A 25,331-nucleotide genomic window follows, 5' to 3' on the forward strand; every position below is an offset into this window, starting at 1 on the left:
TTGTAACTGTAGGTCTTCTTATAGTCTAGGCAAGGCTTATGGTCACTGAGCTATGGTATCCCTCGTTTGTGCTCACAATGAGACTTTAAATGATTTATTTTCTTGGATCATACTATGTGCCTTTGCTTTCAAGGGAAAACTGCCTTGTTACAACACTCAGCAAAACAAAGGGCAGTGTGAGTCTTAGGGAGAAGGCAGCTAGCTGTGAGTACAGTGCATGACTAAGACTTAAAACCTTCCTAGACCCATGTTCCCATGTTTCAACACAAAACCTATGTAGTAGCCATAACATCAACATTCAGGAAGAATGGGGTTCTGTGGCTGACTGAGCAGGTTTCTCCAAGTTTCTCCCCCTCAAAGGAACAGTTCTCAGGACCTTTCCTTTAAACTGGGTAAGCAAGCTTGGGATTAGGAAACCAGGAGGAGTAGGCTAGCTGATGGAAAAAAAACAAAAACAAAAACAAAAACAAAAAAACAACTTTCCTTGCACTAAGCAGTAATTTATTTTGACTAGTAAATGGAATGTGACTTTATTTTGAATGTCAACGTGATGAAATGTTACATATGGCCCGGTTAAATGACTAAAAATCAAGAATCATGAGAATGACTCGTAGAATCCATGATCTGAGCCAGTGAGTTGTACAACTAATTTATATAAATAAATTTCCCCTTTTTTTGAGCACCTGGAGTTCTAGGAATCCTAATACTGAATCATTTCAAATTGGTCATGGACATGTCAGAGTCTGAAGGGATCTCAAATATCATAAGTAAAAGCGATACAGTTCCGAGTTCTCCAAGGTCACATGGGAAGCGGTTAACAGCTCTGGGTCTCTAGACTAAGTTTACTGTCTCCTGCCACTGTGCAAGACAACCTGGATAAGAATCATTAATGCCAATACCACTGACATGGGCAAGAATAGCTATATGAGGACCTAGGTCTCTACACAGCGACATTCACCCTCTTCATTTCTCAACCCCAATGTCATCCCATAAAAACGTGGAAAACTATATCCTAGCAAAAGTATGTACTCTAAAGAGTCAACTTCATGGCAACAAACAATTATTGAGTATCTGCTGTGAGACTGCACAGCTCTGCTAGACAACAGCTACACAGCCCCCTGTAGTGTTCAGTCTTTAAACTATGCAAGTGATCTCCTTTCTGTGGACTTTAAACACATGCACCACTTTTAGGACTGCTTATTCTCCATGGTGCACACTGACAAATCTTGCTGAGGAGATCACACTGAATATCAAAATCCCCTCCAAGCCCAGGAGTGGGGTCACTTGGGAAAAGACCACAGACCTCAAAGCCCCTGGAAATAGTAACTCCAGGGCAATGGCAGGTTAGCCAGTGTCTAAGTGTTCTTGTGGCTTATGTAGAAAGGAATATGTTTCTAGAAAGAATTTTTAAAACATTCCAAATGTGTGTTGATAGTATGGAGATTGCTATTTTGCTAGAATTTATGTGTGTGTGTGTGTATGTGTTTGTGTATTTGCCAGACACATTAAATGTTCTTACATAGATACTGAATTAATGTTAAAAATTAATGCTAAAAATCTATTTAGGCCCCTTGAGTAAATATCCTCATTGCATATATTAACAAACCAACCCTGAGGGACAGTAAGAACTATTATTGTACATTCTTTCAGAAGGGATTAATGGCTTCTCAAAAGAAGCTCCACAGACAGAAATTTCTATACACATACTTTTTTTTTTTAACACATCTAGAAATATCTCTAGCTTAATAGCAAGAAGAAATCTGTCCCGTGAGAAGATTATCTTGGTTTCTTATAATAAACCAATCCAATGCCCACTTTATTTTATATTTACAGAATCTTTTACGGTTGGCATGAAACAAGCGATGTCCTAGTTAATTTAGCAACTTGAATTTGCAGCATGTTCCCTGGATCCAAAATCGTATAAACAAGATTTAACCATATAGAAGTACAACTAGAGACTGTGTTTGTGTATGTGTAAACTGAGATATTTATAGACACAGATGGAGAAACAAAAAGAAACAAATTTACGGTAATTTCAGTACTAAAATGCAGGAAAATATACAAATGAAAACTGATTTCATTCTATTTGAATAAAAGGAACTTGTTCACTAATCAGGTAAAGGTGTTATCTGCCTTGAGTGGTAGAGAGAAAGAGACATGTGTTTTGATGCCTAGTAATCCTGTAACTTTATGAGTGTATACAGGTGATTATTTGTTTTACAGATGAAAAAACAGGGGCTTAGATTAAACATGTCCTAGGTCACAGTAGTTGATACTATTAAGTATCAAATAAATGCCTGAGGCTATAGATACACCATGAAAGGATGTCTCCCCTCTTTTTTTCCTTCACTCCAGAGGAGCCCTTAGATGCTGACTATCGGTGATAGGCATATGCATTTTGTAAAGTGACCATTATCTGCTAGGCATTGTGCTACATGCTTTTTATATAGTGCTGCATTTAAGTCAAACCCCAAAAGCAAATAGCACAATCTTATAGGTTAAGAGGCTAAGGCTCAAAGAAAGGAAGCCACTTGCTAAGATAATAGTAAATGGCAGAAGTCATTTAAAACCCTTACTTGTTTCATTCTAAAATAACTCCCTTTTAGAACATCCCCATTACATTTCACTCTCTATCCATAATGCCTGAGGCCTTGGTCCAGCCTCCTGGCTTTCGGAATGGCTTGGGGAAGGTGTGAGGGCAAAGGATGAAAAGAGGCAGGGAGCTTACCATGGAGAACATGGTGGAACTTTGCTTACATGAGGTTCCATGATGTGAACCTTAGAAATCGGACACCACTGGATCAAGAACTAAGGACAGGTAGCGCCAGCCACCTGAGGGACATTTTGCACCCATTTCTGCTCTTATTCCAATTATCTTTTCTCAGATGTAGCTAATTGCTAAAACAAAAATTTTTCATGTTTCTACAGTGAAGCTGATAAAAATGTCGGCATCTCCTAAAAATAGTAATTCTGTTAGGCATAATCATAACTGATCCTAGACTGTTTCCATCCTGGTGAAGTAAGCAAACCCGCGAACACTGCTATATATACAGGGTAATAAGCTGACTCTGAAGGCAACCATAACCATTTGTAAGGGTGAAGCAAAATAAAAGGAAGAGGAAGGTTTATCTGCATGCTTTAAACCAAACTCTCAGAAGGTGCTGCTAGGAGATTTCCTTGTCAAACCCGACTGACAAGGGGCAGTCATTCAGTAGACCCTTTCAGTTCAAGTTCTGACTGTGTGTCTGCACCGTGGGCTCTGCTGGAAGGGGTGCTGTGATGCGGGCAGGGCCCCTGGCCAGTACAACTGATGGAGTTGTCTCTCTTACCCACAGGCTGCCCTTTCCCTTGTGATTCCTCTGTATTTCATGCCTGCCTGATGCCAACACGGAATCCAGACTGACAGAGCATGGGTGCCCATGGACAGCTAAGACCAACTTGGAAGAGGCTTAGGATGCACTGTGGCTCCTTGGTCTATCATCAACTTCCAGGCATTGGCATCACGTGACCCTTTCAGCCTGGTCATCTCTTATTCTTTTGGCCTGAAATGACCTTCCTCACCTAGTGAACTTGGGAAATCCCACTCGGCCTTCCTCTCAGCGTTCCCTTAGATAAGCCATTGGCATTTTTATTTTAAAAGAAGAGGACAGTTAATACAAATGAATCTCTAACATGTGGGACTCCTGGTAGTGTGTGAGCAGGAAGCTAGTGTCTTAACCCATATGGGGCAATATTTGGCATGGACTTGGCGATATTAGACCTGGATCTGCAGGTCTAAGAAGCAAGCAGTTGGCTGAATGGGATTTGCTTTACAAGTCAGCAGAAACACTTCCAATTGCCAAAAGAGAATCTAATTATCTTTGGGTATTTTTATAACAATTATTACGGTACGAGCTTGTTAATTCCAACATTGACTATAGTGGCAGAAAATAGAAAATAACCCCAATGTCCATGAAAAGGCATGGTGAAACAATACCAGGTACTTTAATACTCTGGAATTAAAAGAAATTATATGGAAGGGAGACCTATATATTCTGTCTTGGAAAGTTGTTTAAGATCTACCTCTGAATGAAAAGGAAAAACAGAATAATAATATATCTAATAGGAAATGACATATAAGAACAACCTCTCAAATGAACTTTGTATATTCTTTCTTGGCATAATTATTTGCTGGTAAATGCAAAGTGTTCAGAAGCATGAATACCAAACAGATCACAGTTGTGTGGGAAAAGGGGGCAGGAGAGGGGTGACAATCTGAATTGTTTTTTTTTTTAATTTTTTTTTCAACGTTTATTTATTTTTGGGACAGAGAGAGACAGAGCATGAACGGGGGAGGGGCAGAGAGAGAGGGAGACACAGAATCGGAAACTGGCTCCAGGCTCCGAGCCATCAGCCCAGAGCCTGATGCGGGGCTCGAACTCCCGGACTGCGAGATCGTGACCTGGCTGAAGTCGGACGCTTAACCGACTGCGCCACCCAGGTGCCCCTGAATTGTTTTTTTTAAACACAGAAAAACATACGTATATATTTCTTTTGCAATTAAATACTTTTAAGTGAAAAGCTAAATTGTTAATGGCGGCCCTGTAGTGGCTTACATCAAATACTGAATCTGTGTTTATAAATTCCAGTGACTCAACACAAAGCCAGGACAGTTCCAAGGTGAGGGGCTGGAGGGACATTTCATTCTTTTTTAATTTCATCTATTCTTTACCACTTGCCAACTTCTGAGCTGGCTCCAGATACAGCAAATGGGAATTTGATGGGAGGAGGCTTTCTACGAAGATGATTTCAGGCACCTGCTCCAGCTAAGGATCTTCTTGTTCTTAATGCAGAATGTACAGACAGCCAATACGCCAATCAGCAGGGTGACTATTCATACCCTTCCTCCTGACTGTAGCCCACAGGGCCCTGTGAGGGTGGTCACTCCTCCACCTGAGAGCACCTTGCTTTTGAGAGCAAGATGCTTATGGTACCAGCCGATGGCTGGCATTTATCACATCTCCTCTTTACACAAGCCTACTCGCTGATGTGGATGCTTTTCTGGAGAAAGTCTGCATGGAACAGAGGAAACTTGTAGATGTGGTAACTTTTTTAAATTTTTTTTAACCTTTATTTATTTTTGAGACAGAGACAGACCATGAACGGCGGAGGGGCAGAGAGAGAGGGAGACACAGAATCGGAAGCAGGCTCCAGGCTCTGAGCTGTCAGCCCAGAGCCCGAAGAGGGGCTCAAACTCACGGACCCGTGAGATTGTGACCTGAGCTGAAGTCGGACGCTTAACCGACTGAGCCACCCAGGCGCCCTGGTAGATGTGGTAACTTAACAAAAATCTTTTTGGGTCAGATGCTATCATGCAATACTCACGTGAACAAAGCTCTGAGAGAGCAGGTGAGTTGTAGGCAGTAATGTCTGTGATTCTGTGATTAATAAACACAACTGCATTGACTAACATTTATATACCTGGACACTTACTGCTGAGTAACATTTTTAATTGAAATTCTAATTTTATAGGATATAGATGAAAAATACTATTGAACAGACTCTTTATTATGATTCAATCATCTCTGAGGTTTTCTTTGATAGGGGTCAGGGTTTATTTGAATTTTACATACTAACTTTACCAAAGAGAGGGTGCAACCTATTTAGGGATAGCCTAAAATGTGTGTGTGTGTGGTGTGTGTGTGTGTATGTGTGTGTGTGTGTGTGTGTGTGTGTGTGTGTGTGTGTGTGTATTCTCAATAACCTGAAGAGTGAGGGTCATCGCCTACACTTAGTCTTATTCCAGTGACTTGAATAGTGTCTGGAACAATTTAGACCCTGTGTACTGGGACCTCCCCTCATCAATACCAAAGGGAAAATGATATAACTTCCTTGACTGAGTTAGTGAGAAAAAATCAATTCTGAAATTAGCTTTAGGGGTTTCCAATGCCCTTTACAATGTCTAAACATGCTGGTACATGCACGTAATAAAACTCTTTTCTTGGGCGTTCCTTCACTGGTAAGTGTGGATATGTCAGCAGCCCTCTGCAGTTTTCCACGCTGTGCACGCTGACGGCCTCACTGACCCCCTGCTGTAAAAATGTCATTTGTATTTTCCTCAGGTTTTAGGCTATGCTTCGAATAAATCACAGCTTATCCCTGTTTTCCAAAGTTCTAGGAATCCCTAACATCAGAGATAAGAGTATCTGAGGGTACAAGTCCGTGTTGTTTCCTTCCTTTAAAAGAAAAATGTATGCTGTTTTGGTAATTCTTGTTCTTAATTAAAACACGGTGTTACAATCTCAAATACGGAAGTGCTCAAATGGAAATGTGGAAGTCCTCACCTGTGTACTGCAGCTGGCATGAGAGGAGAAGAGGAACTTTCACGTGGATCTGGCCCTGCTGGTGAGGCATCCCTCTCCCTCTCTCCCTCCCTCCCTCTCTTTTTCACATTTTAAGATCAGGATATTCAAACATGCACAAGTGAGATGGAAGGGTATAATGAATAGCCATGCCCTCCATTAACTCACTTTCAAAAAATTTCAATACCTATCTGTTTTTTAACATTGTATAACAAATTTCGGGATACCTGGGTGGCTCAGTGGGTTAAGCATCTGACTCTTGATTTCGGCTCAGGTCACGATCTCATGGTTTGTGAGATTGAGACCCACTTCAGGCTCTGTGCTGACAGCGTGGAACCTGCTTGGGATTCTCTCTCTCTCTCTTGTATCTCTGCCCTTCCCTTGCTTGCGCTGTCTCTGTCTCTATCTCTCTCAAGATAAATAAAGTTAAAAAAAATGTCACACATCATATATCCTTAAAGCATAAGGTTTCTTTTTTCTAAGTCAAACCAAAATACCATTGTCACACCTAAATAAGTAACTATATTTAGTTAACACAATAAAAGTAATAAGAATATTTATATTTAGAAATAATCTAATACCACCTTGATAGTTAATTTTATGCCTCAATTTGACTGGGCCATGGGGTGCTCAGATATTTGGTCAAATATTGTTGTGGGTGTTTCCGTGAGGGCTGTTTTTGATGATATTAACATTTTAAATAGTAGATAGAGTAAAGCAGGGTGCTCTCCCAATGTGGGGAGGCCTTGTCCAATCAGGTAAAGGCCTGAATAGAACAAAAAGGTTGACCTTTTCCTGAGTAAGAGGGAATTCTTCCTGCCTGCCTTCAAACTGGAAATTGGCTTTTTTTTTCTGCCTTCACATTCAGGCTGAAACACTGGCTTCTCCTGGGTTTTGAGCCTTCTGGCCTTTAGTAGCAGCTACACCATTGGCTTCCCTGTTCTCATGCTTTCAGACTTGGACTCAAACAAACCATCAGCTCTTGTCAGTGTCCAGCTTGCAAAGTCACCTTGCAGATCTTGGGGACTTAGACTTGCGATCCAATTCCTACACACACACACACACACACACACACACACACACACACACGTACATATATGTACATGTATATACATGTGTATATATATATAGATACATATATATATGTATGTAATTTCCTATTTGTTCTCTTTCTCTGTCCCTGATGAATATATCACCTTATCACCAGTCCATATTCAATTTCTCCAAATGGCTGAAAGATGTTTTTATACATAATGTTTGGAGTAGAATCCAAATAAGTTCTGTATACTATTTTTAAAGTCTATACACATCAACTACACTTGTGGAAAAGTCATGAAATATTTTCTTTTATGGTATTTCTTAGATGATATTGGATAAGCCCCACAACACGGAACATTAAACACAAACTTTTAGAATGTAATTCCAGATTTACAAAGATCAGGATGCACGCCTTAAATGTGTCAAGACTGGACACAGAAAGAAAAAGAAACACACTTCCACGAACAGCTTTATACTTGTGATAAGTCACTGAGCTTCTTTGTTCGCTCTATGTTCCACATCGATAAAACAGGAAGTGCACCTATGAAATATTTACTTGGCCTTCTTCACAGAGATGCAATGAGAGTAAAGGGTAGTTTCACAGAAATAGTTCTGAAATGAAGTATCATAAAATGAAGAAACTTATTATAATCATCATCATCTTCTCCATCCAAGGAACCCATTTTGTTTCTTTATTTGCAAGTGGGGTCTCATTCTCAGACGAAATTTGTACTATTCACACAAATCTGTGCTACATTACTAAAAGGACGAAAAACAAATAAATCGTGCTGTAAAGCAAAAGCCCTGGTCTTCAAGCAGGAATAATTCTGTACGTTTCACACAGGCTGAAAAACAGCAGAGATTGACCTCTCAAGGTCATCACTTCAGAAACTCACCCGGTACTGTTGAGATAACTCTGTCCTAAGCTGCAATCCTTTGACAGAGAAGACGGATTGAACCAAAATGCTGGCAGACACTGACCATTGCTGTGTCGCTCATAACCGTAGTCACTGTGGGGGGAAGGGCCAAAAGAAACCTGTCAGTAGGTGGCAAAATTACTGAGAATGGTTTCATGGTAGTCCACAGCCAACTTCTACTCTAGCCAAGTGATCAACAAACAAGAGTTCACCAAATCAATACCTTTCCAAAAATGGAAGTGTTTTTCCCCTGTGGAATATCTGTCAATTACCCAGGCTAATGCCGGAAGAGATAACTTGAAAGCAACAGAGATGCTTGTGTAGAGATGAAGACTCAATGACCAATAGTTCCAATTAAACGGCATTAAGCTGAGAGAGCAGATTATGTTCTCATTAGGAGAATACATAACACTGATGGTGGCTGGGCCCCAAGACAGCTACAAAGAGAAAACACACAGTGGTGGGAGCTCAACCCTCAGTGTCAACATCACTGACACAAACACAGCCACATGTGGTACGATTCCCATTACTGGTGATGTCTTTGGGGTGCTTTTCCAAGACATCTGGATCTACCAAGTAGAGCTGAGCCAGGTCTCTCTGTGCACAAGCCATATGCTTCAAAGTCACAGCAGAAAAGGAAATGTCCTTCAGGAATGTCATGAGCATTTCTCTGAGGAAAATTTTGTCCTAGTCAGTTAGCATTGTCAGTGGAGACTGACGGCTTGAAAGCCTCTCTCTTGCTTGGCAAGAGTCAAAGATTTTTCTCCCAGCCTCCTCTCTTTCTTGGTTCCAGAGCCCTCTGTGTGGCCTGATATTCTTGGCTTCTGGAGGATGAACTTGGGCACAGAGATTGACAACAAATTGACCTCCACATGCACAGACAAATCACAGGCAGTCACCAGCAAGCATTAGTATGAATCGGCCCATCTGTGTGATGGAGGTGAGATGTTGGCACACAAGGGTCGGGAAGGGAGAAACAGGCTTAGCCATGGGGCCTGTCACCAGGCAGCTGGCACTTAGAATCCTGCACATATCAGCTGGATTTGGTGCTGGTTCAACACAGCATGGAGAGGAAGACTTCAGAAATGCTGCCTGCAGGATACCCGGTGTTCATTTCAGGGAATTATTTTACAAGTGCTGGGGATGGCAGGCAAGGTCATCTGGGGGAACGTCCAGGGGAGAGCCAAGCCGAGAGGGAACATTTAGTGACAACCACCTTTTATTACGCTATAGTCAAGTGGACTCATTGAGGCTTTGGCTACTGGTAGAAACTCAACAAAGTCATGGTGAGCCTTCCAAAATATTTTTAGAAATCATGCAGTAACAAAACCCCCTTTTTTTTGACCAGAAAACCTTGCAATGGCCTCGTTTATGATTCATTGACCACTTCTCAGAATACATTTCAGTTAGAGGTAGATTCCAGTCACAAATGAATATAAGAATTGGGCCAACACTGTAGGGTAGGCAGAGATAAGGGAAGGGCAAAACCTAATTGCCTTCCTTACCCTGTGTTACTTTACTCTAGATTAGCTTAAAATGGAAGAAGAAAAACAACACATGACAATAACAAAAGACTCATTTACTGTGGAACCTTGTGGAAAAGACTGCCCCAAAACCAACACTTCCAGGAGACATCAGGGAATCAAGACATCTCATCTCATTTTTTCTCTTTGGTTTTCTACTAGAATACATTTGCTCTTTACAAAGGAATGACTATCTGGTAAGGCCAAAGCTAAATGACTGAGATAAAATGTCATCCTTTACAAATCCTCTTTGAATAGAGGGGATAAAGGAGAAACAGTTGGAAAGAAGAATGGGATAAATGACTTTAAAATTCCATGGAAGTTTTCCTTATGAATGCATTTCAGGGTGTCAGTCCTGAAAGGTAGGGCAGGAAAAATATATTTTTATCATTGTAATAATGTTGCACTGGCTACAATGGAAGTTACAGCTGGGGAGGCCCCTGCAGAATTCCTTGTGAGCTCCAATGTAATTGAAGTTCTCTTGTCCTCTGGCTGAGCCCAAGAGATCTAGCACTGGCTCTTGGCTTGCCTTGTCTACCAAAAGAGGGAAATAGCCTTGGGTTATTGGTCTGAGAGCTGGTGGCCAATTTTGGCAGGCCTGCGCAGAACTATTCACTCAGAGGATGTTTCCAGAGGTCTACCATGAGAGAAGACTTCCATTTTCTAAGCTATATGATGTGTATGTGCACAGTATCTCAGTCCAGCACTGATATTTTGACGGTCAGATAAGTGATCTATGATTGCTACATAGGTAGATATCCAATGTTAAAGGAATAACTTTGGTTCCTTATGCACGTCAAGTTTTAATCACTTAACATTGACGTATATATTTAACAATTGTTTCCTCTGAACTGAAACATATAAATAAATTTAAGGAAAAAGGAAAAAGAGAAGAAAGGAAAAAGGAACAGAAAATGAGATGGATATGATGAGGGAGTTACCACCTACTCATCCTTAATAATTTCCAACCTCATTTGAATGCCAACACTGACCTGGAACAAAGTAAGGGCATTGCTGACAACACAGGCTAGCTTTCTGCTTATCAAATGCTTCAGGAAGAATGCTATTGTGCTCAAATATGTCAGTACTTTTCTGTTTTATACTAGCTTAATCCTGGTAAAGGGAGAGGTCTCCCATACCACCATGTCCACAGAGCCATAGACTGTCAATGCCACTGAATCCTTGCCTTGAAATCAGAAAAGTCTTCCATAGCTTGCATACACAATTATCAGCTAACCACTGACTGAAAACTCCCAGTGACAGCAAACTTACTTTTCTTTATAAGCTCATTGTTCCACTAGTAGGAACCTAGATTCTAGGAAGTTTTTACCTTGAGCACAAATATATCTGCTCTCTGAAAAGTCAACTTACTGTTTTAAGTGCTGTGGTCTGAAGCAACTCAAGGGGGGATCTGGTCTCCCTTTTTGTCCTGAGATCTAGCAAACATGTGGGGATAGCTACAAGACATCTTCTGAATCCTCTTTCAGTCCAAAGAAATTCCTAGTTTTTTTCATATACACATGCACATAACCAATAAATGTTGTCCTCCAAAGGTAATTTCATAAGAATACGAGGCTTGTCGCTTAGCTCTGTATATGTCACTATTATTTCAAACCTCAGCTTTCATTAAGACTCACACAGATTTGATACACTGAGTATCAGCACAAGCTTACCAGTCAAAATCGGCCTCCGTGCAGACACAAGGTTCAGATTCCATAGCTCCTGCATATTTTCCTTGCATACACTTCCTCTCTGATTTTCGCTTCTTATATACCCTTTTTGCTCCCATGATGCATGCTTCCCCCTGTAAGGAGACAAGGATCTCACTCAGTTGGGCACATCACTTGGACCTTCCCTACTGCAATTCAGGACATTCAGAGAGATGTTCTCAAACCTTAGTGTAATGTGGACATAGGTCACCTACTTTGTACTAATGGCATTTTCTTTTTGATGTCGAGAACTCTGGTGTAGAATGCAACTATAAATGCAATCCTAAGAAGCAGTGAGGGTGTGTCAAAAACCATCCTTCACTCCTGATACATTCAGCAAACCTTTACTTGGCGAGGTTTGAGGTCCAGTGCTATGAGGGACACACAGATAGCCAAGACTCAGCTTATAACAAATGTATTGCCAAGAAATCTCTGGTAATTAAGTTTAATTCTTCTGTAATAAAATATTTATGCATTTGGTCATTTATGAGCATATGAAAGAAGGGTATTCCTAAGAAGTATAAAGATCCATTTGTCCCAATTTATTATGCCTCTGCCCACACAGCTTTATGGCACTGATTTTATGTCCAACTACCAGACAAGTGAGAGAAGTAAACTCAGTATTTCTCCACAAAATAAATAAAAGCTTTGAATAGCATAGTGATTGCACATCTCAAAAGGGAAAGTAACAGCAATGTACGTAATACTTTCATTACTGAGTCTGCGAAGAGTATATGATGCTAACTGATGCAGCCCTTACTGTCAAACGCAGCTTTCTTTGTGTCTCAAGGACGGAAAAAAGTTTTGTCCAGGCTAGCATACACGGTGTTTCTTGAGCAAATTCACTTTAACTGGCTCCACGACACATCTATATGTAAATATATTACTTTGACCCTTGAACAACCCAGGAGTGAGAGGTGCTGACCATCTCACACAGTAAAAAATCCATATGTGACTTTTGACTCCCCCAAAACTTAATTATCAATAGCTTACTGTTGACTGAAAGCCTTACTGATTACATAAGTAGTTGAATAACACATCTTTTGTATGTTATGTGTATTATATGTGGTGTTCTTACAATAAAGTAAGTCAGAGAAAAGAAAATGTTATGAAGAAAATCGTAAGAGAAAAATACACTTAAAGCATTGTACTGTATTTACTGAAAAAAGTCTGCTTGTCAGTGGACCAGCACATTTCAAACCCCTGTTGTTCAAGGGTCAACTGTACTTAGTCTAGGTTTGGGGAGACGATGGGTTCCTCCCTGAGTATGGCGGTGGCTGTGCAGTGAGAACCTCTGCCATGTCCTCAGAGAGACCTGTAGAATGACTTCCACCTTGGGAAATCAAGAGAAAAATGCTTTTGGCCAAGCATTCTGATACGAGCTGATCAGGGGAGGGGCCAGAATGAAGGAAAGTTTCCTATTAATAATTCTGCCCCCTTGTACCGAGAGTACCTTTGGAGGCAAGAGGCACTACCCAATCCCAGGGAATCACAGGGCAACAGGAGAGGATTTTACTGGCACTGCTCACGACGCATAATTTTATTATTTTACATCTCTGCATTGCTAGATAAAACTGAAGATCCTTTTGTCACCCCTGCCCCTACCCTGTAACCATATGACATGCTCAGATAAATTATGTTTGGATCTGCATGCTGAGTTGGTATTTCATTTTGAGTTGTAAGTCTAAGCCAAGCACATTTGAATTTTATCTCATTATCTCCTAGGACAATAAAGAAAAAAAGAAATTACTTCACCACAAGCTATAAATGTGGAGTTTGCTCACCGCTGTGGAACACAAAACATGCAAGAAAGCGGTAGATGGGCACTGTAACCTAGAGAACCCCCTATTCCTACATTTGAATGGCCAGCTTTCCCCCAACATGACCCATGCCTTCCACCCAGCTGTCCTCGTCCTACCTGGCTGTGCAGCTGCCAGGGTCTGTAGTCCTCCTCGGCACACCGTCTATCAAAAATGGATTTGTAGTCCACCTTGACCAGCTGCCATTCGGAGCGGTGGCTGAAGTGTCCAAACACTCTACAGAGTTCAAAATGATAAAAATAATCACAAGAGTAACAGGGCCCATAGCTAGCGTTTGCCGGGTGTTTGCTATGAACTTAGTATGATGCTAAACATGTTACATTGATCATATCAGTCAATCCTCAAAGCACATGTATGAGGAGGGTTACTATTATTGGCACCCTATCACATCTGAGTAATTTCAGGCTCAAGAGAGTATTGTTAATATGCAAAGAAACAACTAAGACCTGGCTAATTCAGAACACAGGGTGTCTGACTTAAAAACCCACTTCTGCGTATCGTACCACAAGAATGGTTGGTTGACAGAAAAGAAAAAAGAAAATAAGAAAAACATTACAAATGCTGCATTCTATGTGGTCCAAGATTACACTTGTAGGTTCTCTTGCTAATATACCTGGTTCCCATGGTTTCCATGCTATTTTACCTTCCCACCAGTCCCTAGGGAATGTGGTCAATGGGGCCAACTAGTTAGAACTGCTTCCTACACTGTGCACTCCACTCTCCTTATTCAGAGAAATTCGGGTATATAATGAGGCATTTGAATCACCAACCATAGATATCCGCGGATAAAAGCCACAAAGTAGCCTTTTCAGTCAGTGTTTTTTCATCCGAGTTTTGCAAATATGAAAACTGAATAAAGATAAATTATGGAACAAATTGCTAATTGAGCTATGTATACCAGGGGCAAAGGGTAGCTATTAGGCATATTAAATTTATGTTGATCTTTTCTATCATTAAAAAAGGGGAAGAAAAAATTAGAAAATGTACCAACTATTCACTATGGTTTTTGATCACAAGGTCGACTACTTTAAAACCTTCTCTCTGTTTTCCATGTCTAATTTTCCAGGGGAAGAAAAAAACCTCACCGTTTCATATTTCAAATTCAAAGCTCATGTTTTGAAACCCTTAAGCAGGCAACTCATTAATCAAGTCTTTCACAAATTAATGATCGTCACTTTCCAGACAAGAATGAGTGCAAATGCAATTTCACAAGAACAGATTGTTCTCACAGTTTTCCTAATACGCCTCACAATTGGGTTAGGTAAAGAGCCAGGGAAAAATAAAATCCTTTGTGGGGTTTTGATCAAGCTCTGCGTTCTGCTTTAAAGTGAAATCATTCTTATATGCCTGTGATTTTCTATATATTGAGTTTATTATTAAAGTTTTAAATTTATAGTTTTATTTTCTGTTGAAATAATAATTTCTAATTTCCCTAAACCCATTCAGCATAGGAAAAAATAGACTGTGCCCTTGTGCTGCCAGTCCTCAGTATGGGTCTCCTAATTAGTAAAGAGCCAAGAAATTGGCCACGCCCACATTTTTCTTTCCCCTTTGCGGAGGAATCATGAAGTCAGGTGTACTGACCTCGCTAGCAATTTCAAATATAAGAGTAGCAAAGTGAATAGGCTTTGCTGAAAACAACATATTCCTGGATTTCTATTAAGACTAGAGGACATCATAGTTTTCCACTTACGTCATGATTAGAGTCTCTTCCCCAGGCTCGCCCAAAACCCCATCCACAAAGAGTGGAATAGATGTGAAACTGTATTTGCTCCAAGATCTCCCTTCATCAAAACTCAACCTAATGAAAGAAAAAAATAACAGGCATCAGATCTCAAAAGAAAAAAAAAATCCTTTCAGAGGAAAAATACTATCAGCCAGGGAAGAATACATTTTAAAAGTACTGGGGACACTGTCAAAGTGAGCCTTTTATGTGAATACATACTCTTAATTACATCAGAAGGTAGAAATACAGTTAGCCAAGCGATTCGGGACCCAGATGTATTATAACAGCCATAAGGGGAGAGCTGCATGAAATCGGAATGATAATAAGTCTTTGATAGAATTTTTTTTTAATTTGGATATTTTATTAGATCTTAGATCTCAATGTGACTCTCTCCAAAACCTCAGTGCAATCTAGCAGCAAGTCTTACTGGTGATTCTGAAGAGCAATGGCCTTATAAGACCTACTTAGATGGACTTGAACCAGCTGCCTCCAAGAGATCAAACCCTTGGTGGCTTCCCTCTTAACACTGTTTTGCATCCTGGCTGACTCCTTGAGTCAATGGGTACAGGACTGGCTCTTGCGAGTAAGAGAAGTCTGCAACTCTGAAGGTCACCCAGGATGTTTCCTTTGTTCTGTGTTTCCCTGCGGATGCCTTCCCCCATGCTAAGCCTCCATTTCTCTTATTTCCACAGTTTTCTCTTCAGTCTCCTAAGTAACTCACACCAGGCGGAAAATCAGGCTTTTGGTTTTGAAGAAGCTTGCGCTGTGGAGAGAGCCCTTTTCAAAAACAGAGATGAAGGGGTCTACTAGAACCATTCTGGAAGTTAGGCCTTAAATGTCCATCTGGGCAAGACCTACCAGTAGAGGTGCAGACTGGTAACCTCCTTCCCCCAATCGAATCAGGGGGAAATGAGATAGGGACAGATTTGCCCTGAACTGCTGATCTCTGTGCAGAACACACATAACGGACACACGTTAAGCCTCTCTTGACTTCTACCTATTTTACCTGACACACCACTGTACCCACAAGTGTGCTCAAAGAGTAAGGTACTGGGGAGGGCACTGTCATATTTGAAAACCATAATGCAGCTCTTCTCTCAGGGGTAGAATCTCGGTCTTTCTCAATATCCTTCCCTCCAGCCCTACCCCCACCTCCTTCCCTCCTTCTCTCTGTCTCCTTTCCTCCTCTTGTGAAACCGCTGGCGATGTCTTATTTTAATAGAGCAAAGGCATAAATGCTGTTCTAGTAGACTTTGACAGTTTATTGCAAACACTGTCACCAACTGATAGCCTGACTCCTCAACTGGTCTTAGCAGTATGGAACCATCGGGTGCATGACTCATGATCAATGCCGTTACCAGAGATGTCGAATCGGGAGAGACGTGTGCTTCATAGCAACCAGGACTCCACCTTGATCCAGATACAAAACGCTGTGCTCTTCTTCAAAGATCTGCAAGAGGAAAACATCCACATGGACACACACCCAGAGTTCAGAGAATTAGCCTTCATATGAGGAGGAAAAGTCCTTCCCATGATACACCAAGGTGTCCCCACCTCTTTGGAAAGACACTTATAAATAATGCTTCCCAAGGTGGGCTGCATATACCACTGGCACTGTACAAAATGATTTTAGGTGCACCACAAATGAACCTGAAGAATTAATAGTTATATATTCATGCTTCTATTCCCATATTTTTATGGCAAGTTCTGTTGATTCCCACTTAGGACCCACTTCTCAGAATGCAGGGTAACCGTCATATTGTGTAACATCTTTGGACGGAAGAAGCCTTAGAGATACTTTACCCCAGCATTCTCGTTTCTACAGATGAGAAAACTAAGGTTTAGAGAGATGTGGTGACTTACCCAAGACCATGTGTGTAGTAATTCACGGGTCCGAGACCTGCGGAGTTATAGGGCCCTTTCCAGATGTAATTATTTCAAGTTTTACAAGTATTTCAGAGGAAAGCTGTTCTGGTTCAATTCATAGATTCTCTAGCAAGCCATATAGGAGTTCTGATCCAAATGGAATCATCTTTGGGTACATGTGTCATTTAGGTTTTTCTCCAAAAGTGGAGAAAACAATTTGAAGTCAAATGGAGATGGGCTACAAACAAGTTTCGTGTCCTCACTATATGAGATATGCGCTGTTTTTTCATAATTGCTTTGTTGGTGTCACCTTGTCTGCAGTTACACTACAGACATGATTGTTTTTCCCTTTGTTTATTTCTTATATCTAAGATTTACCCCAGGATTACAGATGTAAATAGTCCTTTTCTTTGTTTGGGGTGTTGGAAGAAACAAAATGGGATCCTGGCTTTCAAGCTGTTCTCCAGAGGAAGCTTAACAGTCCATGTTCCTACATACCTCCAAGATCACTAGCTCTGGGGATTCTTTTTATTTTTTTTTAAATGTTGTTAATGTTTATTTATTTTTGACAGAGAGAGACAGAGCATGAGTGGGGGAGGGGCAGAGACAGGGGGAGACACAGAATCTGAAGCAGGCTCCAGCAATAGCCCTGGGGATTCTTAAGCAAACATCTTCCTGCCTTGCTCTCCTCAACCCATGTGAATCATACAGAGGGTCCATAAGGGGTCAGAAGCTAGGAAATGGTAACTTGGACTATAACATGGGCATCTCTATCTAAAACATAAAGCAGGGAGCTCTCACTTCTGTGTGATTACCTGTGCATTAGATTTCAATTTACAGGGCTAGTTACTGTATGATAATTAAACGTCAGTAGGTTATTAAAACATATTTATTGAAGTGTAACAACCGTGCATTAGGCACATATCTTGTTATGATTGCTAAATCTCATTAAATGCCTGTTTTATAAGCTATGGGTATCTAATTTTCATTTAGAAGAAAGAGAGGAAGCATTTAAGCTAAACATGTTGGTTTACAGTGATTCCATTTCTACTTTTCCTAACATATGCACCCTGATGGTTATGACTCTGTCTTCTGCACATAACATATAGACATTTCAGAACACCACCTGGGTAATGGCTATTTCAGAATCATTGCTTTCCTCTATATTCTGACTCTGAGGCAAGGGGAATTTATGGGGGAAGCTCAGTGCTGGGTATACAATCTACCCTCCAGCTTCCATGTTCCCAATATGATAAACTCTTTAGGATCCTGGTTTCCTTTTATGGAAAAAAAATTCTGTCAGATCCGATTTGGTTTCATTGTCACTTATAAGCTTTCTTACATAGAGACTCTGAAAAAGGGTCATTTTTACTGAATGACAAAACAAACAAATTGCACAAATATTTGCTAAACTTTAAGACTCTCATAAAACAAAACAGGAAAATAAACACATTGACAAGCTTTAGGATTTATGTACAGCTGAATGAGTTCTCAGAATTTAACCCAGTTGAACAATTTTTATGTCATTTAAACTGCAGCAACTTGACCCAGGATACTTTCTCACCTGCCTCCAGGTGTTCCCTGCATCTGAAGAGACAAACATGCTGATGTCGCTGTCTGACAATTCGGAACCTATGTTACCTAGAAAGAGCACATCATCAATAGTGAAAGGAGCTTTTCACAAAAGCTAACAATGGGCTGTAATGGCCATTTCCACTGCTCGAGATAGACTTACACTGTAAACACTATATCTGAGCAGGGTTTTTCTGCAGAGTTGCTTTGGGGTCAATGGCTTTAGGTTGACTTTCAAAATATCTTTTTGCTTACTCATTAAGTTTCCAGCACAGATATCTAGCTTCTGAAAATAAATGCAATCTTCCACAGCAAGCCAACCAGGCAAGCTTCTTACCTGAAGCCACTATGATGCTGGGGGCTGTGTCTCTGCTGGCGATGATCCCTGAGGTGTAGGGGTTCTCAGAGACCTTCAGGTGAAGGTGCAGTGAGCAGTAGGGCTGAGAAGAGGAGAAATGAGTGTCATGAAAGCATATGATCAAAAAGGTCATCTAAAGTCCAGTTTCAGGGCATCCATCCATCCCATTCATCCATCCATCCATGCACGCACCTTTCATTCCACAGATACCTGGGGTCCACTAAGTATAAGACAGCTGCCAAATTGGTGAAGGTGGGGGCCCCTTTGATTTAGGCCTATTCTACTGCCTTGATTGCCATTTGGTCATTCAAGAAATATTTTAGTATTCTATCTGAAAAACACGAGATGTAGCTTATGAAAGACTTACACTGACTAAATTTTGGTCTTTGCCATTATGAGATATATAGCTTAAGATCTTTCTATTGATTACCATAAAGAGAGACTATTTTAACAGTCATAAGATCAATACAGATGGAATATGAAGTTTGAGAGGCTGACACAACTATGTTCAACGCTGGATCAGAAAAAGGCTTTGGGGAGAAAATGGTGCCTGAGGCAATGATGTGTAGCATATGAACAGCAGGTGAGATGTTCAGGAGGATGAAGGATAGTTCAGGCCTAAGTGATATCAATAACAAAGAAAAGAAGCAGAATGAGTTTAGCTATAATACAGTAGGCAGCCAGGTTACAGTGAGGAGGAAGGATGGATATGAAGTCTGAAAAGAAGGTTTGGTCAGACTGGGAGGGTTCTGAAGAAGTCAGATGGCACCTCCCAGCCACCCTCCACGGGAGAACTTGGTCTCTGTTGTACAGAAGAAGCTGCATGTGAAACTGCCCTAATATCTATCAGATGACTGACATAGTATCCATGTCAGGGAATTATCAGGATCAGTATTATTCAATATAAAAGTCATACCTGTAGACAAAATGTACTGGTAATAACAATTTAAATGAAAATTTAAGGGACTTGATGTCTGTGTGTAACAATCTCGATCAAATTCTCTGATGAAGCTATCAACAGTTTTCAAATACAGGATAATAAATCTTACACGAATTTCATTTAAAATAGTTCCGGTACTGAGTTGTCAAAAACTACAAGTTTGTGTCTGAACCCACATCTCTTTTCATCTCTCAAAAAGATTATTTTCTAATCTTATCGACTTGAGTTTTTGGAATCACCAATGTATCTCTGTTATTACTTTCATTCTGCTCTGTAAGTCTCAGCCAGCAGATATTCAGAAAGCTACAGAGATACAGTGGTTAAATTTATATAGGATAGAGTAAATGACAAACAACAAATGAATCTCAGGAAGAAAAGCAGCCAAAATACTGGTGAAATAAAACCGTGGGTCACAACTGGGCCTTCCTCACGGTCAACACAGAAGGTAAACTCTCAAGGGAGAAAGATAGTAATAAAGACCAGTTTTGCATGGAGATTTCATAGAAAGTTTTCACAAAAGGAATTTTTACTTTATAATGTTCCGTAAGACGAAGGAGGGCTTCCCTTATAAAAAGAATCAGTAGCATGAGGTTGGGGGGGGGCGCCTGGGTGTCTCAGTCAGTTAAGTGTCCGACTTTGGTTCATCTTATAGTTTGTGAGTTTGAGCCTCACATGGGGCTCTAGCTGACAGCTCAGAGCCTGGAGCCTGCTTCAGAATCTGTGTCTCCTTCTCTCTCTGCCCCTCTCCTGCTTGTGCTCTTTCTCTCTCTCTCTCTCAAAAATAAATAAATATGAAAAAAAAATTAAAAATACAAATAAAAAGAATCAGTGGGAACTAAATGCTTGGCTTCCTTTTGCCCAAGAAGAAGACGAGGACGGGTACTGCTACATGTTCCAGAAGTTCCAGGACAGTGTTGCGTTGCACTCAGATAGATGCTAAGACAGGATAAAGAAGAGATATCAAACCATTTTTCCATGAAAGTTTTCCTGACAACGACAGCCTATCAGGTTCCCCTCCTTCTCTGATTTACAGCTGTTTACTTGACCACTTGCAATCTTGTCTTATCTGTCTGAGGTACCTACAGTTTTATCTCCCTAAGAGAGAAACTCAACAAATAAGAAACCACCTCCCTAAGAGAGAAACTCTACAAACAAAGAGAAAACTTTGAGTGCTACTTTGAGTCTTCTGTGGAACCCAGAACAGAATCTAAAAAAGGCAGTCAATAAATGCTCAAAACATGAAGCAATGCTTTACGTTAGGACTTGAAAGACCTTTTGAAAACAGGTCTAGGAACAATTCCTAGGAATTGACCTAGGAACAATGCCAGAAGTATCTTGGGTTTATTTATAAACCACATAATCAGATTAATGTGACTATTGCCATGGCATTCCAAGACATGCATAACTCTTAGGGGATTAGCCTAGTCCCATGGGCTTTATGGAGGGACTTTTGTGTCCCCCACAGAGGGAACATCCCTGGCTAAGGGAGCACCTGGTTTGCAATCTTGAACCAGATGCTTGCCACCTACTTCACCACCCAACAGTCTAGAAGATTGTGATGCTCCCTCTCCACCCGGCCTGATCAAGGATTATTTGATATCTGGTCCTGGCTGTTCCAAAGAATAGAGGGTATTCTGGCTTGGTCACCTCAGCACTGCTCTGTTGCTATGGCTTTCAGAGCCCCGAGATAAATTAATTTGAGAAGAAAAGACACCAGTTCAGGCGGTAGCAGCAACATTAGACGTGCTCTTTCTGGTGCACTTTTTCCTCCACTCTCACATTTGCAGTACTGGATTGCCCCCAGCTGGTGTGAGGAGAATATTCTGTGGCTTTTCTTTTTTCCTTCTTCCATTTGTGCAAGGAAGTTATAGAGCCTACATCAATGCTCAAAGAAAAACAATGTTAAGTGGTTTATCTTTACTTTTTTAAGTTAAACTTTTCTACCTGACCAGCTTTGAACATCTGTCAAAGTCAAATCACCAAAACTTAATAGAGAGGTTTATTATAATGCCACTGCCAATTCCTGCAGGACACAGGACAGGGCTCGCTAACTGTTATGCACATTTTGCCTAGGCAGGGGCACTTTGTCTACCTCTCCCTTCCTTCCTTCTTTCCAGCCTTCTTTCCTTCTTTTCTCCCATTACCTACCATGTCAGAAATACCGGAGTATCTTTGCAGAGTTATCTCCAATTCGGAAGAGTCAAAGTACAGTTTGTCACAAAGGCATCTATTTTCCTTATCTTTCCACATTAAGAAAATACAGAACTGTACCTTGAAACCACCAAGGCCTAGCAGCTGACTTACAGACAGTGAAGGGTGCAGCATACATGTTTGGAAACCATCCTTTGTGTATTTACTCACACACAGTCACAGGGCATGGCATATCATCAACTGGTCAATACTAGAAGCAACTAGATCTCTTGTCTTTAATCTCTTCAGGAACAGGTTCAGATTTTGAGCATCTGAGGCAAGTTAAGGACTCTATCCCAAGGAAAATTACACAAAGGCATATGCACACAGAGTTTAATGTTCAATTTTAGGGAATTCACAGATTCCTGAAGCCCATTGTGGACCTCTAGCTCCAAGTTACCTTTCTCTTGTCTTATTCTTATATTTCTTATTTTAACCAACAAAATCCTTTGGCCATTGTAAGTGTTCAATAAATGTCTGTTGGATTTAACCGATCCATTAACCAGCTACTATCTTCTGAGCATTGTGGTTGACCAATGGAAAATTACTAAATGACAGGAGATATGCCCCCCACCACGAATTAAATCAACTAAAAAACTGTGAGATTATTTAAGAGTCAACCAGCATCTCATTCTACCTCCTCTATTCCCCATCCTCTGCACTGACAGCCTTTGGGTCTCATCTTCATGGTACCCTTATCCCTAGGGCCCCTAATCTGAGTATTGTACTGAAAAGCCAAATCAGACCTTTTATCAATAAGGCAGCAGCTAAGGTCTTAAACAGTATTCTCCAAATCCACGCCTGAACTCACACATTTGTGCTATTTATGACCCTGAACTGGAGCTAGAAATCCATTACATTCTTAGTAAAGAGTCAACAGCCTGGGAGAGACAGGGCTCTGCACCAACAGGCTGAGTCTGGGGGCATTGAGCTGCACTCCAATCCAGCACAGCGTGGGGAGTCACAGCCAGTGCAAAGGAGCAGAAAGCAGAGTCAAGAATCTTCTGGGGGTAGCTGGCTGCTTAGCTCCACTAGAGAACTGTCAACTGAATCCATAAAGAAGTCACAGCCTCTCTCTACAGAACACTCTGCTTTCCCTAGGGACCCAGGATTTGTCACAGGCTCAGCTCACATCTCGCCTCTTGGGAACCCAATTCTGAGGCTTTGGTGGCAGGTGGACCATGACCTGTAATACCCCATCTAAGTGTACAATGCACTCTTCAGAGAAAAGAAATCCTAGCTGAGCCCTCCAGGCAATCAGTCTAAAAGTCCCAAAAATACAGCCCCAAATTACTCTGGATGTCTTATTTCTATAGAATACATTTTACCAGGAACATTCCGTTTGGGGCTGTAATTCTGAACCTGTTCCACTCCACATTTGTAACAGCCCTGCTGGAAAATCTCCTTTCTAATCACTAGGCTGTGCTTTTGGTGACACTGTCACTTTCTAAGTACTCACAATCTAAAATCACTTTTTATCTCCTCTCTGCCACCAGCTCCCAAGCATAAAGAAGGTTCTTAACAGTCTGGGTCTCCTGTAGCTCAAAGATTTTCTTTTCTATTTTGTGCCTTTGGCAGATTTTTATAAGTGATTTTGGTCCCTGCTCCCCACTCCCTTTGCCATTGCCTTTCCTCAGCGTGTTTTCTAAAACTCAGATTGAAACTACATCAGAGAGTTAATGAGGGAGGCAGGCCAAAGACTCCTGGGTGCCATACATTTAGAGCCCATTAATTCATCTCTCCTGGATCTTAATGAGCCTACTTATTTTCTTAACTGTGGGGTCAACCTAGGCCTCTTAGTTTCAGGGATGGATATTATGAATCCCTCTGTGTGGCTGTCAGTGGCAAGGGAAAGTTTCCACTCAAGTTGAAATGTGAAACTCAACCAACACCTGTCAGTGGAACATCGACTTCAGACAAACAACACCCATAACAACACATGTTGAACACCTACCACGTGGCAGGTAAGATTCTTGAGCTTATTCTTTGGAGTGGCCAAAAGACAGCTTAGTTCCTATACTTGAGCTCATATTTGAGCAGGGGAAGGTAGGCAAGACAGTCAACAAACATATGTGCTAATTTCAGAGAATGAGAAGGATCATGGATAAAAAAGAGTTGAGTCAACTCTTAGAGAAAACTTAAGAAGCCTCTTAGATTAAGGTAATCTGGCAAGGATCTGAATGCCAAGAAAAAGCCAGACGAGGGAAAAGGCATTTTAAGAGAAATAATGGTGAATGCAGAGCCTAAGACATAAATGAGCAGGGTGAGTTAAAGGTATGCAAAAAAGTGCTGTCCTCCCCCACAATGGACTATGTAGAGAAGGAGAGAGAGAGGCAGGAGAACAGGCAGAAGAAGAAAACAGGGGCCAGACCATATGAGACTTGGCAGGCCATGGTAATGTCCTTGAACTTTATTCTACCTGAATTAGAAAGTCATTAGAAACCTTAAGAACAAGATCCGAATTTTTAAAGCTCAAGTTGATCTCACTGACATAAAATTTGAGAAAAGAGAAATCTAATCTATAGTAAATGAAAGCAGATTTGTGATTGCCTAGGACCGGGGGCGTGAAAACTCACTGCAAAGGGACACAAAGGAAGTTTTGAGTGATGAAAATATTCTATCTTGACCGTGGTAGTGGTTACATAGCTCCATAACATTTGTCAACATTCGTCAAACTATACTCTGAAAGTGGGTATTTTCTTTTTTTTTTTTTAAATTTTTTTAACGTTTATTTATTTCTGAGACAGAGAGACAGAGCATGAACAGGGGAGGGGCAGAGAGAGAGGGAGACACAGAATCTGAAACAGGCTCCAGGCTCTGAGCTGTCAGCACAGAGCCCGACGCGGGGCTTGAACTCACGGACCGTGAGATCATGACCTGAGCCGAAGTCGGACGCTTAACCGACCAAGCCACCCAGGCACCCCCGAAAGTGGGTATTTTCTATGTATGTTTTACCTCAGTAAAGTTGGATTGAAAAAGAAAAGATCGCGCTGGTTGCTATGTGGAGAAGAGATTGCCAGGTAGAGACGGGAGGACCAGTTAGGAGCCTCTCATTCCAGGGCAGGTGAGAAATGATGGCAGCTTAGATTGGAACAGTCCCAGTAGAGATGGGTAAACAAGTTGATACTGCGTTTATATTTTGGAGGCATGGCAATAAGACTTCCTAAAACTGGGCTGAAGTTGTAACAGGGGGCCCTTCACTAAGTGCTTTGTGTCAGAGGCATTTCCACCCACGCATTTATGATGCCAGAGTGGTCACAAGCAAGCCTCGTCAGGTGATATGGTTAATTCGCTCTCATGGGCATTTTATCTCCAAAATGCACGGTGGGAT

General features: G+C 41.1%; 1 protein-coding gene across 5 annotated transcripts in view; it reads right to left on the bottom strand.

Moving 5' to 3' along the window:
* SORCS1 (sortilin related VPS10 domain containing receptor 1) overlaps positions 1-25,331 on the bottom strand; it is a 518,222-nt gene that overhangs the window by 80,419 nt on the left and 412,472 nt on the right. For all 5 annotated transcript variants that reach the window (XM_043597466.1, XM_043597465.1, XM_043597464.1 and 2 more), the window contains exons 11-17: positions 18,850-18,952; positions 18,505-18,581; positions 16,433-16,524; positions 15,042-15,149; positions 13,447-13,564; positions 11,493-11,623; positions 8,276-8,389 (exon numbers count right to left, since the gene is read on the bottom strand). In XM_043597466.1, coding sequence (XP_043453401.1) covers positions 8,276-8,389; positions 11,493-11,623; positions 13,447-13,564; positions 15,042-15,149; positions 16,433-16,524; positions 18,505-18,581; positions 18,850-18,952 — 743 coding nt within the window. The remainder of the gene's footprint in view (positions 1-8,275; positions 8,390-11,492; positions 11,624-13,446; positions 13,565-15,041; positions 15,150-16,432; positions 16,525-18,504; positions 18,582-18,849; positions 18,953-25,331) is intronic.

The sequence above is a fragment of the Prionailurus bengalensis genome, chromosome D2 (genome assembly GCF_016509475.1).
Source record: "Prionailurus bengalensis isolate Pbe53 chromosome D2, Fcat_Pben_1.1_paternal_pri, whole genome shotgun sequence".
NCBI lineage: Eukaryota > Metazoa > Chordata > Mammalia > Carnivora > Felidae > Prionailurus > Prionailurus bengalensis.